The sequence below is a fragment of the Carassius carassius genome, chromosome 33, assembly GCF_963082965.1.
Source record: "Carassius carassius chromosome 33, fCarCar2.1, whole genome shotgun sequence".
NCBI lineage: Eukaryota > Metazoa > Chordata > Actinopteri > Cypriniformes > Cyprinidae > Carassius > Carassius carassius.
Genome location: NC_081787.1, coordinates 6,383,618 through 6,399,465, shown reverse-complemented (window position 1 = coordinate 6,399,465; position 15,848 = coordinate 6,383,618). Strand labels below are relative to the sequence as shown.

General features: G+C 37.4%; 2 protein-coding genes across 5 annotated transcripts in view; one reads left to right on the top strand and one right to left on the bottom strand.

Annotated features, from left to right (window-relative positions):
- LOC132113597 (integrator complex subunit 6-like) overlaps positions 1 to 9,492 on the bottom strand; it is a 26,783-nt gene extending 17,291 nt beyond the window's left edge. The window contains exons 1-4 of one of the 3 annotated variants that reach the window (XM_059521443.1): positions 9,395 to 9,443; positions 7,104 to 7,189; positions 6,910 to 6,987; positions 1,555 to 1,704 (exon numbers count right to left, since the gene is read on the bottom strand). In XM_059521443.1, the coding sequence (XP_059377426.1) occupies positions 1,555 to 1,704; positions 6,910 to 6,987; positions 7,104 to 7,189; positions 9,395 to 9,404 (324 nt within the window). In that variant the 5' untranslated portion in view covers positions 9,405 to 9,443. Of the gene's footprint in view, positions 1 to 1,554; positions 1,705 to 6,909; positions 6,988 to 7,103; positions 7,401 to 9,394 lie in introns of those variants that run through there. The other 2 variants (XM_059521442.1, XM_059521444.1) reach the window with 2 other exon arrangements.
- On the top strand, positions 9,354 to 15,848 carry LOC132113599 (motile sperm domain-containing protein 1-like). 2 transcript variants are annotated; one of them, XM_059521447.1, is made up of 6 exons: positions 9,354 to 9,504; positions 11,431 to 11,709; positions 11,792 to 11,867; positions 11,957 to 12,189; positions 15,116 to 15,277; positions 15,360 to 15,848. In XM_059521447.1, the coding sequence occupies exons 2-6, from the start codon at positions 11,556 to 11,558 to the stop codon at positions 15,389 to 15,391; spliced, it is 657 nt and encodes a 218-aa protein (XP_059377430.1). In that variant the 5' UTR covers positions 9,354 to 9,504; positions 11,431 to 11,555; the 3' UTR covers positions 15,392 to 15,848. The 2 variants fall into 2 exon arrangements, with proteins under 2 accessions (XP_059377430.1, XP_059377429.1); XM_059521446.1 differs by having other exon boundaries at positions 9,367 to 9,519.

Below are 15,848 nucleotides of genomic sequence, written 5' to 3'. Positions count from 1 at the left end.
TTAAAGGCTTTTAAAACAGTAATATTGTGAAATATTACTATAATTTAAAATAACTGTTTTCTATGTGAATATTTGAAAATGTAATTTATTCCTGTGATGGCAAAGGCTGGAATAATTACTAAATTACTAAAAGCATTACTCCAGTCTTAGAAATTATTCTAATATACTTATTTAGAAACCAGAAACATTTTTTATTATCATCAACACTGGAAACAGTTGTCCTGCTTAATATTTTTGTGGATACATTTTATGCTTTTTCAGGATTCTTTGATGAATAAATCTTTAAAAGGACAGAACTGATTTGAAATAGATTTTTATTTTATTTATTTTTTTGTAAATGTCCTTACAGTCAGTTTTGCTCAGTATTAGGCATCCCTGCTAAACAAAAGTATTAATTTCTCTAATAAAATATTTTTTAAATCCTACTAACTACATTTTAAACAGTGGTGTAACTGAAATGATTGACTAAAAATAATTACATTTCATTGCCTTAAATGAATGTTTATGCAAGAACTTAATAAATCTAAATTGTTGCAAAATCCTAAACCTTTCTTTTTGTTCCCAGGTTAAAAATAAAAAAGATATATTTTCTAATTAACTACATACACATCTAGACTCTCTCTTACTGTACATACATAAGTGCCAACCAAATTCCTACACAACTGAAATAAAAATGGATGTAGTAACATTTAACTTGCCAGATGTTGTTAGTAGTTTATGCGGATAACAGTGAGTGAACACCAGATGCATTCTCTCTGTCCATACTCCAGGGGTCAGCACTCAGTTACTCACCCTCATCAGTCCAGACTGAGCATGTGGATTACACACTGCCCCAGGGTTATTCCAGACTGCAGGACTAATGTCTGCATGTGAGGTATCTGAATATTCTGAATTACAGATAATCCTATTAAATATTGCTCTGTTTGATGTTGTAAGAAAAAAAACACAAATCGCAGTAAATTGAGTTGATACCCACGTGCTCTTATGAAATACTGTTTCATAAGAGAAAAAAAAACACACTCACAAAATTGGCTCTGTAATCTCTGCATGCAAGTTAAGAGGACCCCAGTCACTACTGATGAAAGCATCTCCACTAAAAAGCCTCGCTGAACGGATGGTGGAGGGCAGCATCAGGTTCAAAGCATTATTTGGACTACAGAATATTTTCCCATATGTTTCCTGGGTCACTCACATGCCTTCTGGCACACTTTAGATGTGCTGTGAAATGGTTATATCTGAATAATGGCTTCTTTCCATCTACTTCGCCATGAAGGAACATGTTGATACACACATAGAGTTTTCTGCAAATATATATTTCCGTTACATATATATATATACGTTTAACATATTTGTTTTCTTTAAGGATGTAACATAACATTAGAATACCGGTAGGTAGAATTTGTATTGATTGATCTGAATATGCGGCAGATGTGTGTATCTCAAAATCTATGGTGGTTAGTATTCATGTTATGTGAGGACATATTTCTTATGATTCTGCAATTCTACTGAATTAAGATTGATTTGACTCTGAATGCTGGAGGGAGATATTATTACCTGACCATAGTTGTCGATGCCAGAGACGAGTCTGTTGAGATTGAGAAGGTCGAAGGCGGCGCGGAGAGCGTGACCCAGTGAAGTCAGTCCAGATGCCTGCAGGTTCTTCAGCTCGCTCATGAATGTGGCATGATTCTCTTTCCAACCCGCCTACCATATACAGGAAATACACACAGATGATGTAAAAACCTTTCAAACATTCAGACAGTGAACTTTATACAATGGACCCACTACCATTCAAAATTCTTTAATGTTTATGAAAGAAAATCTTATGCACACAGAGCATTTATTTGATCAAAAATACAGTAAAGAGGTAATGTAGACGGCAAAGTAAGGTGGAAATAAAGTCTGATAATAAAGCCCCAATGCGATTGCAAAGCATCTGAATGAGCATGTATGTTCACTTGCACATTTGTATGTTTGCGCGTAGGCAGAAACAGTACAGATCTGCTATGTAAGATTTGTTTTACTATCTTTAAAAGACATTATGTGTTGGTTAGTGTGTGTCTGTCCCTGACCCAGATTACCCATCCCAGCATAAGAATACAGTCATTACTTTAGTGCTCGCTCAAAACAAACGCAAAAAAACAACAATATAAAGAGTTCAGATTCTGAGAAAAGAACAAAGGTTAATAGTTCACTAAATCAGCTTTTACAAAATGATTCCTGCTTACTCAGCACAAATAAATCAACACATTACATAAACATGCATACATTGAAAATCCCCACAAGGGAGAGAAGACTTAACAGGTCAGATCCCAAGCTTCACGTGTATGTATGTGTGTGTGTATAGATTTATGTGTACTGGGAAGCATTACAGAACAAAGCAGGCAAAGATTTGTCAGTAGGGGCAGTGTACGTCTCTATCCATGAACAGAACAAAAAAAGAAACCATTCAAGCAGAAGCTCTTCTAACCGGCACTCAATAATTCAAGCAACAGAGTAATTCTATTTTTTTTCCCCATCCGTCTTTCTTTCCCTCTGCATTAACAATTTATTGGCTCTGAAGAAGTGTGACTGCAATCAGACTCTCCTTTAATCACACGCTTGTCCAGCGAGGCAGAAGAAGATGGGACAGAATAAGGAATGTGAACACTGAATAAGCCAGGAAAAAGGATAATACCCTAATCATAGCTTTAACAGAGGAAATGTAAACTCAATCCTTTCTTTAAAGAATGAAAACCCGACAGAGGAAAGAACAAACATTGTAATCCACAAACGGGTTAATGTCACAAAAGCATATCCAGAGGTTCCAGACCATATTTTCCTCCAAAAAAAAAAAAATAAAGCATAGTCTTTTTACTTTATGATATTATTTATCAATTTTCTCATTGCTGTAATGAACTAGATTAGACTAGACTTCTGAGATTTGTATTGCTGGATGTTTACTTATTTTTAATGTGATTTCCAATTTTCATTTCAAGCTCCTTTTAGGCACAATTAAGCACACCTAAGTTTTCACATTAGTGCAATGTATCAAATGTTTTCCCTTCATTTATTCTCAGTGGCGATTCTCATTAGATTTGATGTATTTACATTTGAATAAATAAAGCCAGTTCATCAAATACTGCCATGATGCATAAATACTTTGCAGTACTTCAATACTTCGACTTTTTAATGTAGATAATACATTATTATTTTTTTATGCTTTACAGTGATACAAATTTAGGAGGAAATGTGCTTAATTGTCATGAAAATAATGAAAATAATGTGTGAAATATGAAGCAGGTATCATCTAAACAGGAGATTAGCCCATATATCCCCCCCAGAGCAGAGTGGAGAAAGCAATAAAGTTAGATAAACATAAAGCTGTTATTTAGTTACAGAGAGTATATAATGCGTTTTCATTGTTTCCTGTTTTCAGAATTAGCGCACCATAAAACCTGGCTCTGTATTTCCTCGCCAAATGCAGGACAGGTGGCAAGACAAATGAACAGTTTTACATAAACTGACAGATAAGGACTTGTTCCCTGTTAAGCTCCTGTTCTGAGGAAAGCGGCAGCCATATAAACACAGCTCTTGTGATTGCTGGAGGAATCATCACAGCAGAAATGCATGTGACGACCCGGGGTGGAATCACACGGGTTAAGCGACTGCCCTCATGGCCTGAGTATTATTCCAGGATCAGGTTGCCTTGTCCCTGGTTTTAATCTCTACTACCGCCTAAAGGTTGAGCTGATCATAGATAATCATTGAGCTCGGTTACACACATCCACCCAGTTTTGCAGGAGGGACACGTCTGCGGTCTGCAGGGTGGTGCTTGTCATGTGTGATGATAAAGGCCGGGAAGGAACTAAAGTTGTCACTCTAATAATGGAATGAGAGCTGGTTAACCAGCCAAAGCACTGATCAGAGGGACCATATTGGTGGGCGGAGTCAATGTAAATAGCTTCAGCCAACAAGGTGGGCTATTTGCACTTAGTGTAAATAGTTTAAGCACTCTCAAAAAAAAAACGATCATTATAATCAATGTAGCTGTATACACTGTAAAAAGAAAATCTCTTACATTGTACATGCATCTGAACTTTGATGAGAGAATTTGGCGGAATTCAGTCAGTGAACACGAGCGCACTCAAAACTGATGAGTTTCATCGATGACTCATCTGAATGCTTCTGATTGGCCATTGCATTCTTAAGGTCAACAGAATTGTGTGTGATTGGTTAAAATGCACAAAACTGTAAAAACATATAAATTGGAAACAGGTGCAACATGAGCAGATCTTAATTTGATGCCACAATCAAAACTGTGTTCATTTTCAGTTTGTTAGCAACAGAAGTAATAGATTTAATTTGTTTGAGCAGGGGCATTTTTATTTAGTGGCATTTTGCCCCAAGTCCCTACGGCCACAGTCTTACACACACACTGCCTATTTAATGCATCAAAAAGTACAAAGAAAGCATGGTAAATGTAGTTCATATGCACTAAGCGATTTAATTCAAGATGTATTTTAGGCTTTTAATCACATTGATTGACAGACATATATAGCGCCCATCAAATATGTAAACGTATGCTTGCTTGATGCTCGAGAAACAGTGAGGGTTCAATGTTTTGGTTGTGTGTGGACATTCAAACTGATGGACAAAACTGATGAGAATTTTTTTTTTTTTTAAATATCTTCATTTGTGTTCCAAAGTTGAACAGAAGCTTGGAATCTACGCTTGTGCGATATTTCATTAAAATAAATGCAGCTTGAGTTGATATTTTGTTATGTAACACAATGAAATTCATAAAGTGTTCAATGTTAGATGGGGTAATGTAAAAATGTTCAAAGTATAATGTAATATGAAGGTGTTTGCATTGTTTGTCCCAAACAAAAACAACGTTTTCCGGGGCATCATGGCATAAACCACAAATGCAGTTGCATGCAGTTTTCTTTTCTCCTTTATTAACCAACAACAGACTTTACAACAAAACAAATCCATTTCCATCTTTAACCTTTTGCTTCAATGATAAGCAATCTCAGCAGTAATCGATTAAGAAAATTGCAAAGGGTAAAAACTGTGTCAACTTCAGAAAATAGGCAAGACTAAGAATAATGTTCTGCTTGGCCAGGGCTCAGACAACAAGAGAGGCACACAAACAGGAAAAAGAGCTTTGTGAGGACTGGAGGCTCACTGGAACTCTTCACTTTTTAGCTGCTGAAAATCTCATGAATAATTGACAGGAAATAAAAAAGGAACTTTGTCAGATACAAGGGCCAGATTCTTGCTATGCTGGTATTTGCCCAGTGTATTCAAGTCAAGAACTGGGTTAGTCTGGTCACTGCTTGGCTATTATAGTATTTTTCTGAACAGGAGGAACAAGCTGGCCACGAATAGCTCAGAGAGGGCTAAGAGCTTATGTAAGAGGCCAGTTATAACATCTCATAACAACATCTCATAAAACATAGTAAAATAACAATGCCAAGTATTTGCCATATGCACATTCACAATCTCATCAAGTAAATGGCTAAAACATGCCATATGGCTCCAATGAATCATTCATTAGTACCCACTATAAGCAGGAAATTTAGTACTTTGAGTTAAGTGTCAGTTGGAAGTCAAGTCTCAGATTATCTTGGATAAACTAGAACAGGGTGGGAAAACTACATGACAAGCTGTGGAGTAAGAGCCCCCCAAAGAGAGTAACTGGCTACCTGCCAGATAGTCCATACTAATGAACTGCTAAAGCACAGAGCTACTCTTATTGTCAATGTCAAGCCACAAACAAAGAAGACGGGAACCCAGGCAGCATACGTCACATGCACATGTCAGTAAATGCAGTCCTTGATTCAACTCCAGGCTGCGAAAAAAGATGGATGATACTTTGAAATTAGTCTGTGCACAGTGACCACATAGCCACAATTCCCATATGCAATATAATGGCACATCACTGGCAGTCGAGACTGTCAAGTTCAGTTGCAATATTGCTTATTATCAATCTCATATACTCAATCTATATTGTTAAAAGTGTTAAAAGTATTCTTGCTGTCTTTACCACCAAACTGAAAAATATGAATGCTGTCACATATGAAAACAGCAAAATGCCTCCTAATTTCTGTACCAGATATTTGGATTTGTACCGGAAGCACTTACAGTATTTCCTAGCCGTCAGCGTTCCAGATTACACGCTTGCTATCTGTTGAGCAAAATGGTCTCATGGGAGGAAATAGCATGAAGTCCCTCTGGTTCATGCCTTATATGCAATCTCTGGCTGTAAAAGTGAGCAATTAATAATTATGCTTGCATTGGTATATCTTATGTTTGAGTAAACTTTAAACATTGAGTGGCTTAATGTAACAGGCACGAAGTGCAGAGCATACCTTTCACCTGCTTAGTGTTTTGGGAATATGAATGGGAGGGAGGTGATTGTACTAGGAGTGGAGAGGGAAGGAAGCTGATGCTTGTTTTCAAGGGCAACTCACAAGCGTCTTCCTCTCTCAAAGCAAACCTGAAAAAGCATCTCCTCGTTTGCTTATTGAGGGCTGTTGCACAAATCAAATCGTGTTGATTTGTTTAGGCTACAGTGGCCAATGAGAATGCGAGGGGAGGGCACGCGACGGAGGGCAGGCTGCTTGTCCAATCCGGACCGAGTTGGACCGTGCACGCGTCACGCGCTACGTCACGGTGGACAATAAATCTCTCCGCCTCCATCTCAACGCTCGAGAGCTTTACCAACACAAAAGCAAAATGTCCGCCATGTTCAGAGGTTGCTCTGCTCCGGGTCTGCGGATATTTAAAAAAAATTAGCCGTTTTCGTTACCGGGAGGCCGCCCGACCCGATGCTATGAACCAGAGGGACAGTAGAGTCTCATTGTCAGCAAAAAAATCTCCGCTTTAACCACATATAAGCACAATTTAGTAGTATTTATTTACCTTTACGCCGTATGGTGGATCATCGAATGTAACTAGCATGTACCTGTCGCCTCTACTAGCCGGATCTCGGGCACGCAGCTGTTAAAGAAAACGAAACAATAAACATTCATTTGAACCGATCCTGTCATAGGGATCCTTAACTCCAACAAGGTACAACAGTAAGCTGAAAAAGTCGGGGTAAAATTATGCTTTACCTTCATAAAGATCTCAACCGCGCCTTTAGCAATGTCCAGATACGTCGTACCCAAATAAGTGCGCTGATTCATAGAAGCGGACGTGTCTATCAGAAAAAGTAAAATAGGCATTTTGAAATGTATAGATATACCTCTAGATGTTTGCTAGAATATCTACAATCGGCATATGAGCTATCTTGCGGCCCTGGGCATGCATATATGTGTGTATATATTTTGTTATAATCAGACCCCCCCAAAAGAGGGTCGTACTGCCACCCTTTGCAGCCGCCTGATTCTCTATCTGTCTTTTCTGAGCAGTGCTGGGCTCGCGCTGTTAGAGAACTTCTCTTCCGAACAGACCGAGACGCCTTCGCCCCGCCGCTGCTACGCCATTGGCTGAGCCGAGCCACGAAGCCACGCCCATTCTCATATAAATAAGCAATGAGGTCGTGAAATTCCTCAGTTCTTCGCGCTGGCTTAAGCTGACGGAGGGCGAGGGAGAGGACATGGAGTTCATGTGTAATACCAACTCTGCTTTTATTACTTGTAATGGCTGTATTTGTAATTGTATTGCATGTTACACTAATCTTACAAGTTGTCAGAGTACATTTATAACCTATAAAGATCCATTATAGTGTCATTTAAAGGGCGACCTCCACCTCGTCTGATCCTGATGGGGGTGGGGAGTAGCTTCAGTGATTTTTATAATAATTATGCCTCCCTCTGACCATGCGGAAATTCATCCTCGTCCGCTTTCCACTTCTCTTGTTTATCTCCTTCGAGAGACTAGAGTATTACACAAGCGCCATGTTAATACAACAAGAAATCGTAACAACAGCGGCACAGACGAGAGAGGAAAAGGAGCCTCGTCAGGCGCTGGCTCCTCCTCGCACTCCTCGCTTTCCGTGAAACCTCGCTCCACATGCCCTTTGGTTTTTTTTTTTTTTTGATTGTCAGAAAGGGATGTATCTGCTAGGCAGTCCAATTCACCACAATCCCACACACTGAACGTGCTGCGATAAATGCACAGGCATTTGATATATTTATCCTGCACGAAAGCTTGCTCATATAACTTAGATTATACTTACAAGGTGTTTTAATATCCGCAGGGATTAGCCAATGAACGAGTGCCGATGATACAGTACCCTTTATTATAATCGTTCAGCCGCATTTTTACATAACTACATCTAAATAGCCTGCTCAGATGATCGAGGCTGCGTGAGAAACGTGTCACTGGATACCTATCCCAAACATAAGACCCCCATATTGTAGAGCATATTGTAGTCTTTTGAATATAGATAGATGTTACCTGGTTCACAACAAAGCATACATTTTAAAAGTGAAACTGCCAGTGGTTTTCATTCATGAACTAGTGTATGCGTGTCTCCTGATAGGGTTTTTTAAAAAAAACATTTTTTTTAAAGGTCGTCATGTTGTTCTTCCCGTTTTCATTTCTCTGTAATTGTTTTTTCATGCAAAATTTTCTTCAAATTTGCAAATGTGTGCAAGCGGTGACAAATGTTTTGATTATGGGTTGTGCCCTAAAAAGGCGGTGGTGGATAGTTGATATCTGAATTGAATAAACTAAACAGGCAACATACGTGCTGTATGTCGTTGTCGCATGTCAAGTTCGGTTCGCTGACACACACACACACATAAGTGAATTATTTTTAGTGGTTACCTGTGCTTTCATTAGCTAGCATTTTAAAGAAAACTATTTTTGTGTTAACAAAATGCTTTCTTTTAGCGTTGCTGTCAAACCTTAAAAGGACAGTTCACCTAAAAATACAAATTCTGTTAGGCCTACACAAAAGACATGACAGTCACCATTCATTTTATACTGCAAAAAAGATGCAATGACAGTGAATGGTGACTGAGTCGTTCACCCCTCCTAACATTCAGCTCAGTGTCTCTTTTACTCTTCCAGTGAAGAAATAAAGCCACTCAGGTTTAGGCAACGACAAAGGCAAGTGATGCTAGAATTTTTATTTTAGGGTGAACTGTCTTAAGACTTTTCACGACGGGTAAACGGTCAACCCAAACTGTAGTTAAGATTTGAAGATATAAAACGATTTTACTCTTCCATTCAAGAAATAAAGCCACTCAGGTTTAAATAACGACAAAGGCGAGTGATGCTCGAATTTTTATTTTTAGGGTGAACTGTCATTTTAAGACTTTTCACGACGGGTAAACGGTCACCCAAACTGTAAAGATTTGGAGATACAAAACGAAATACAGACATCATTTATCTTCTGAAATCATTTCCAAAGAAAAATACTATAAATAACAGAAAGTGCATTTGCAAAACTCACGTGACGTCATAGAAGACGTTGGACGTTGAAGTCCTTCAGTATCCCAGCATTCAACGCGTCGACAAAGAGAAAGGAAACGGGGTGGGATTTGGAATAAATATCGTTAAACGGTAAACGGGAGCGAGGTAAACACAAATGTTTTTCAATTGTTTTAGCTTATTCTTTAAATACTGACATTGAATAGCGCAATTTTAAACGGTTTGTTGTCTCGATTTCATCATATTGTTATGCTAAAATCATTATAGGGTAACCATAGCATCAATACATCTACATCCAGTGTACAAAACAGTGTGTCTTCTGAATACTTTAACCAGTAACAAAACTTGCAGACAGAACGTCTTATTAAGTGACTAGTTACTGTGGAAAACTGAAATGACAGCGTTTGTTAATAATTTTTCAAGCAGGTAACGTTAACGTTACTGACATCTTGAATTTAGTTTAACATTAGACAAGCAGATGTGTTATAGTTACGGAATATTTGACATCACACGATTTGTATTCGCAAATCGACGTTTTATATATCTATACGTTTAATAATACATGAATGTCATGTTACATATATATAGATATTTCTCTGTTAACTGTCTGCAAAACACTATAGACTTTAAGAGGTCAAAAGAGGACACTTACACGGGGTTTCGTATTTTTGGCCGAGTATTTTTCTTAAATGCCTGTTGGGTGTATTTATCTGACATTCGTAAGACTCAGTTAAACTCCTCTCTAGATTGATATTTTAGAGCAGACATCCTCGTCTCTGCCAGCTGTCATGCTGTGTCATCGACCTCACTAGTAAGATTTTGTTTATTAGCTTTAGCTCGTGTTGCGAAATGCTTGAGTTTCAGACGAATTCATTAAACATGGTCACATGACTAGCCACGTGTAGGCTGGAGATTGTTTTTGTACAGAGATCTTGGCCATCATCCATTAGTCATAATTTCACTGACACCATTATCAGTTTATATTAACACGTGTCTTGCAGTTTCCTTTGGCTTTCGTTTTATTTACCTGTTAATTAATATCAACAGCAGAATTATTATTATTTTTATTATGTAAACAACAGCTTTTCAGTTCATGCTTGGTTTTAATTAACTTTTCTGAAGCATCCATTGATTTGGAAGCATCCCAAAAATAGGTCTAGGAGACCTTGTTATTTAGATTTATTCATGTAATGTGTAACTTATTTCAACATCGTGTTGCAGTAGTTCTCAGCTGCTTTTGTTTTATTACAGATTTAGTCAAGTTGCCCAGCACTGTACAAAAGTTGTTTATTGGCATGACAGTATTGCATACAGTATGATACAATAATTAACAATTGTAAATAAGACACACTGAATAGGATAATTTATCATTTTTGTTTCTAAATTGTTATATATTCTGCATTTCAATTCATGCATATGTATATTTCACTTTTCTCAAGCATTTTTAATTTGTGTTTTGCTCTGTTTAATAATTCTGAATGGATCTGTATTTATATACAGTCTTGTTAAGGTGACTAGTATAGTGGTCTGTTTAGTATTGCAACTTGACTTGTAGTTATTTATGTATAGAAAATGCTCTAAATAAATGTAAACAAAAAAAAAATCCTCATGTTTTGCTGTTGAACTGCATACATAAATAGTGAATTAGGAAAATTAAAAGATGTTTTAATTTACCTTGGAAAAAAAGCTTGCAGAAAATATAGTTTTGTGGAAAATGTTGAATTTGGTAAAACAATTATCTTTATTTAAAATATTTCAAGTCTTAATACTTTCCCCTTTGTTATACTGGGAGAAATCGTACCGGGATGTATGCTAAATCTTTGGATGTGGCGCCCTACCTAGACATTTTTTCACCAGCTGCCACTGGTTGTGTGGTCTTCCCTGCACAAGTTCTGGGTCAGGATTTTTTATGTTTTTGAAATGTGGGTTTTTGTGTATTTTTGATTACTCTGTTTTTATTAGTATGAGTAGCTTTGTTATTTCTGTTTAAACCTAGTATTTGTATTCCTGCATCCTGTTGCCTGTCATGATGAAATGGCCCCATTTCTGTCATTTCAGAGGTGAACGTCATGCTGCCAAAGAACGGAACTGGCTGCGTTTAGAACTGGATCTCTTCACCGTTTCAGCCTAGAGACGGAGTGGGAATACATTAAGGGAGGAGGACGTGAGCTCAGCTGAAGCCAATGCAGCAGCAGAGCCGGCAGCCTGGCCTAGTGGAGGGAAGCCTTCCAGTGTTTGTGTTCCCCACCGAGCTGCTGTTCTACGCAGATGAGCAGGTGACACATAAGCAGGTGCTTACGCTCTACAACCCTTATGAGTTTGCTCTTAAATTCAAAGGTGAGTCATACATTTACCCATGAGAAGCCTTCTTAGAGTGCTGTAGCGGTCCTTTCTTTCTTATTGTTTGTTGTTTCATCAGTTTTGTGTACAGCACCAAACAAGTACGCCGTGGTGGATGCCACTGGTGCTGTTAAACCACAATGTTGTGTGGACATGTAAGTTTCCAGGTCTTGCACTTGAAATATTTTAAGCAGAAAAATTATATTTCGATTTGTTTCAACCTTTTTTTTCTTGTTATTTTCAGCGTGATCCGCCATAGGGACGTGCGGGCCTGTCATTACGGGGTGATTGATAAGTTCCGGCTACAGGTGTCTGAGCAGAGTCAGAGGAAGGCTTTGGGAAGGAAGGAAGTGATGGCTACTCTGCTGCCCTCGGCCGCTCAGGAGCAGCCCCAGGTCCGGCCCCAGGAAGAGGAGCGCAGGATAAAGGAGCAGCTCGCTGACAGAGTGTTCTTTGAGCAGACTGCATTCCAGACAGGTGCATTTTAAAGTCAGCATGCATTTATGTCCTCAAAGGTATAGCTCACCCAAAAATGAAAATTTGATGTTTATCTGCTTACCCCTGGGGCATCCAAGATGTAGGTGACACTGGGTTTCATTTGGTTTTGTTTGTATATGTTTTTTTTTAGTTTTATTGTATGTTTTAGCCAGAGGTGGGTAGAGTACCCAAAAACTGTACTCAAGTAAAAGTACTTCTAGAAATATTTACTCAAGTAAAAGTAAAAGTTCTAGTCCCGATAGTTACTTGAGTAAGAGTAAAAGAGTATCGGAAAAAATCTACTCAAGTAGTTAGTTACTAGTTACTTTGGGTCATATATACTGAGCCTATTTTTATTTAGATATATAGATAAAATGTATGTAATGTATGTGTGTGTGTATAAATTTATATATTTCATCAGCTTTTACTCCAATTTATGTAATTTATTATAAAACCCTGTCTGTTTACTTAAGTAACAGACATAGGTGTCATGCCATAACATATTTTTAATACGACTGACTTTATTTTCAATGTGAATTTAACATTGAAAGTTAATGTGATATAAAAATTTCTACTAATCTTTCATTGTTCAGAAAGAGAGGAAATAACATTTACATTATCAAAAATCATTTTCACTGACAGTCTAGAGTTCAATCACTCTCAGAAACTCCCATTAAAATCACTGAAACTGTTAACTGTGAAATCAATATCTTAATTAAAGATTCGTACACACATCTGCACTGTTGTTTCTGACGAGAGAATTCGCCAGAAAGAGGTATTCAGTCAGCGAGCTAGTGAAGGAAGCACCGGCATTTTAGCGATGACTCATCTGAACACCTCTGATTGGCCATTGCATTCAAAAGCTCAACAGAATCGTGTGTGATTGGTTATAATGCGCAGCGCTGTATAAACGCATCTATCTCTGGCTCAGCGCCAGCAAGCAAACACAGATCTGAATTTAGCTGCTGATGATGATATGACTTGCTCAACGTACTCACGCCAGTGTGATTGTATTAAAATTAATAAAATCTTATTCGGCTATTTTTTGTCTTTTGGAAGCTGCATTCAACTTGACTCCCCTCTGTTATAAGCCACACACGTACAACAAACTAATGTCAGTGGTATCGTGTACTGTAATCGAATGTAGCCCAAGTTATTACCTGTTAAACAGTAGACAGCACACGCTGTGTTCATCTAGTAAGGATCTCCATCGCAAACAAATAATAGCCTTTGCAGATTTGCTTTCTATTCAGTGCAGTTCCATAGCCACGTTTTCAATGCTGCTGATGATCTTAAACGTTACAACTCTGAGTGAACCGCTTCAGAAACTCAGCGCGTGCAGCAGGGAACTGAACGAATCATTCAAACTGATTCATGAACCAATTCACTCGTTTGCTTATTGGTTTGATCAAGCCTTTGAACAGAATTGACTCAAAATAATGAATCATTCGCGAATGGGCATCGCTCATTGCCCAGAGAAAAGTAGACGGCGCGTTTGGAATAAACTGAAGCAGTTATAACATTTATTGCATTAAGATAAAGTAACGAGAGGAGCGTCGCCCACAGTAACGGAGTAAAAGTACAGATTTTCTCCCAAAAATGTACTCAAGTAAGAGTAAAAGTACCCATCTTTAAATATGCTCCGAAAAGTATTAGTTACCCCAAAAAATTACTCAAGTAAATGTAACGAAGTAAATGTAACTCGTTACTACCCACCTCTGGTTTTAGCCATGATTCCCATCCACTTACATTATAAGAGTGATAGACTGCAACGGTTTGACTTAAAAATCTCAGTTTGTGTTCTATTGAAGAAACAAAGTCATAATCATCTTGGATGACCTGGAGGTAAGCAAAGAAGCATCAAATTTTCATTTTTGGGTGAACTATCCCTAATACACATTCTTGGTTCATACTGTGTTTGATTCATAGGCACTTGTATTTCCAAAGCAAAAAAGCTGGTAATCTTTATTCAAAAAGAGTAATGGCTTTCTCCATCTTTTCAACCCTCTCCATCTTGTTTTAGTTAGAAATGTGTCACAATATGAAAGTAGTACAGTGTAAATAATTCTTAAAAAAAAATATATATAAATGTATATAAATAATTATATATATATATATATATAAATATAAATAATTGTCATTTGATATATTTATTGATGTTACATATTACTTAAAATATATATAAATTCTAAACATATACACATTTTTTTTCAAAAAGTACATTTGAATTTTTTGTTTTGTTTTTTTATTTACAAATTGAGATTTAGCAATTTATTTTGTTTAAATATTTGCTAGAAGAAATTCTATTATTTTTGTATTAAATGGTTCCTTTTTACTACTTGAAATGTTTTCTCGACAAAAAAAGTTTGTTTTTTTCTTTCTTTTTTCTTAAATTGTTTTTTTTCCCCCACAAAATTTTATATTGACTGGAAATCATATTTATATTTTTAGTATTTAATGTAAAGTTGTCTTTACAATTTCTTCTTTGTATATAATACATTAGTTTCAATTTTTTTTACATTTTTTTTTTCACAAATTGAAATTTAGACTTGTATTTTTTTTATAGTTACTAGAAGTAATACTTCAGTTTTTTTTTTTGTTTTACTAAAAAAAATTTTTCCCAAAACAATTTTCATAAACATTTGTTTCACAAACATAAAATTTGCAGCAAGCATGAAGCCATAATACTGCTGTTATACAGCTAATAAATTCATAAAAATACTTTTGCTTGAAAATAATGGTATACAGTGCAAAACACTGAGTAGTTTGTAGCTTTTCTCTGCCGTCTTTGGGCTGCCTTACTGAGCTGTAGGAAAGCTGTTGCTGTTAACTACTTTACCCACTGGGTGGAGTCAGAGAGCTGTATTATTTTTATTGTTTGGCTTTCATTTTAAATCCATCTGCTTCTTCCTGTTCTGTTTCACAGAGAGCCGTGCAGTGTCTGGGGGCCCCAGCCTCCTCACTGTCCTTTTAGGCCTGGTGTGTATGGCGGCCCTTATGCTCCCAACCCTGGGAGAGCAGGAATCCACAGTGCCTGTCTACCTCCACTTAAGTGTCAACAAGAAACTTGTAGCTGCTTATGTTTTAGGTGAGTTGCAAAAAAAAAGCATAATATTCCAAATACTTATTGTCTTCTGCACTTTATCATGGATCTTTCCCGTGTCGCACAGGTCTTCTCACAATGGTTATTCTGCGCACTTGAAGTGCTCTTGGAAACAATCTTGCTGAAAGGAACTAAGATGATAAAGAGGGGAGATATGGACATTAACACAGCCAGGAGGGTTGTGAGGATGAGGGGAAGCACGTTTGAGAAACTCCCTATAAACAGGAACTAACTTCTTAAATGGACATCAGAAACTCACAGACACAATGAAGACAGAGATCTATGGGTGAGGGGAAGGGAGCGTCTGTGTTTACAGGCTGAACATTGACTGAGCTTGGCATTGGCTGACTATGGTGGGGGGGGGGGGGGGGGGTAGAGGAACATGAATGCGTTAAATATGTTGTTATACGTCATATTAAGTGTCTCTGGCTTTTTGTTGCTTCTCTCAAGACTGAAATGGCTTTTTTTTGTTCTTATGTTTGTCTACTGCTTAAATCTTGTGCACAGTCATTCTACAGATGCCACATCAAATAAAGGAAATTGATTGTTAAAAGCA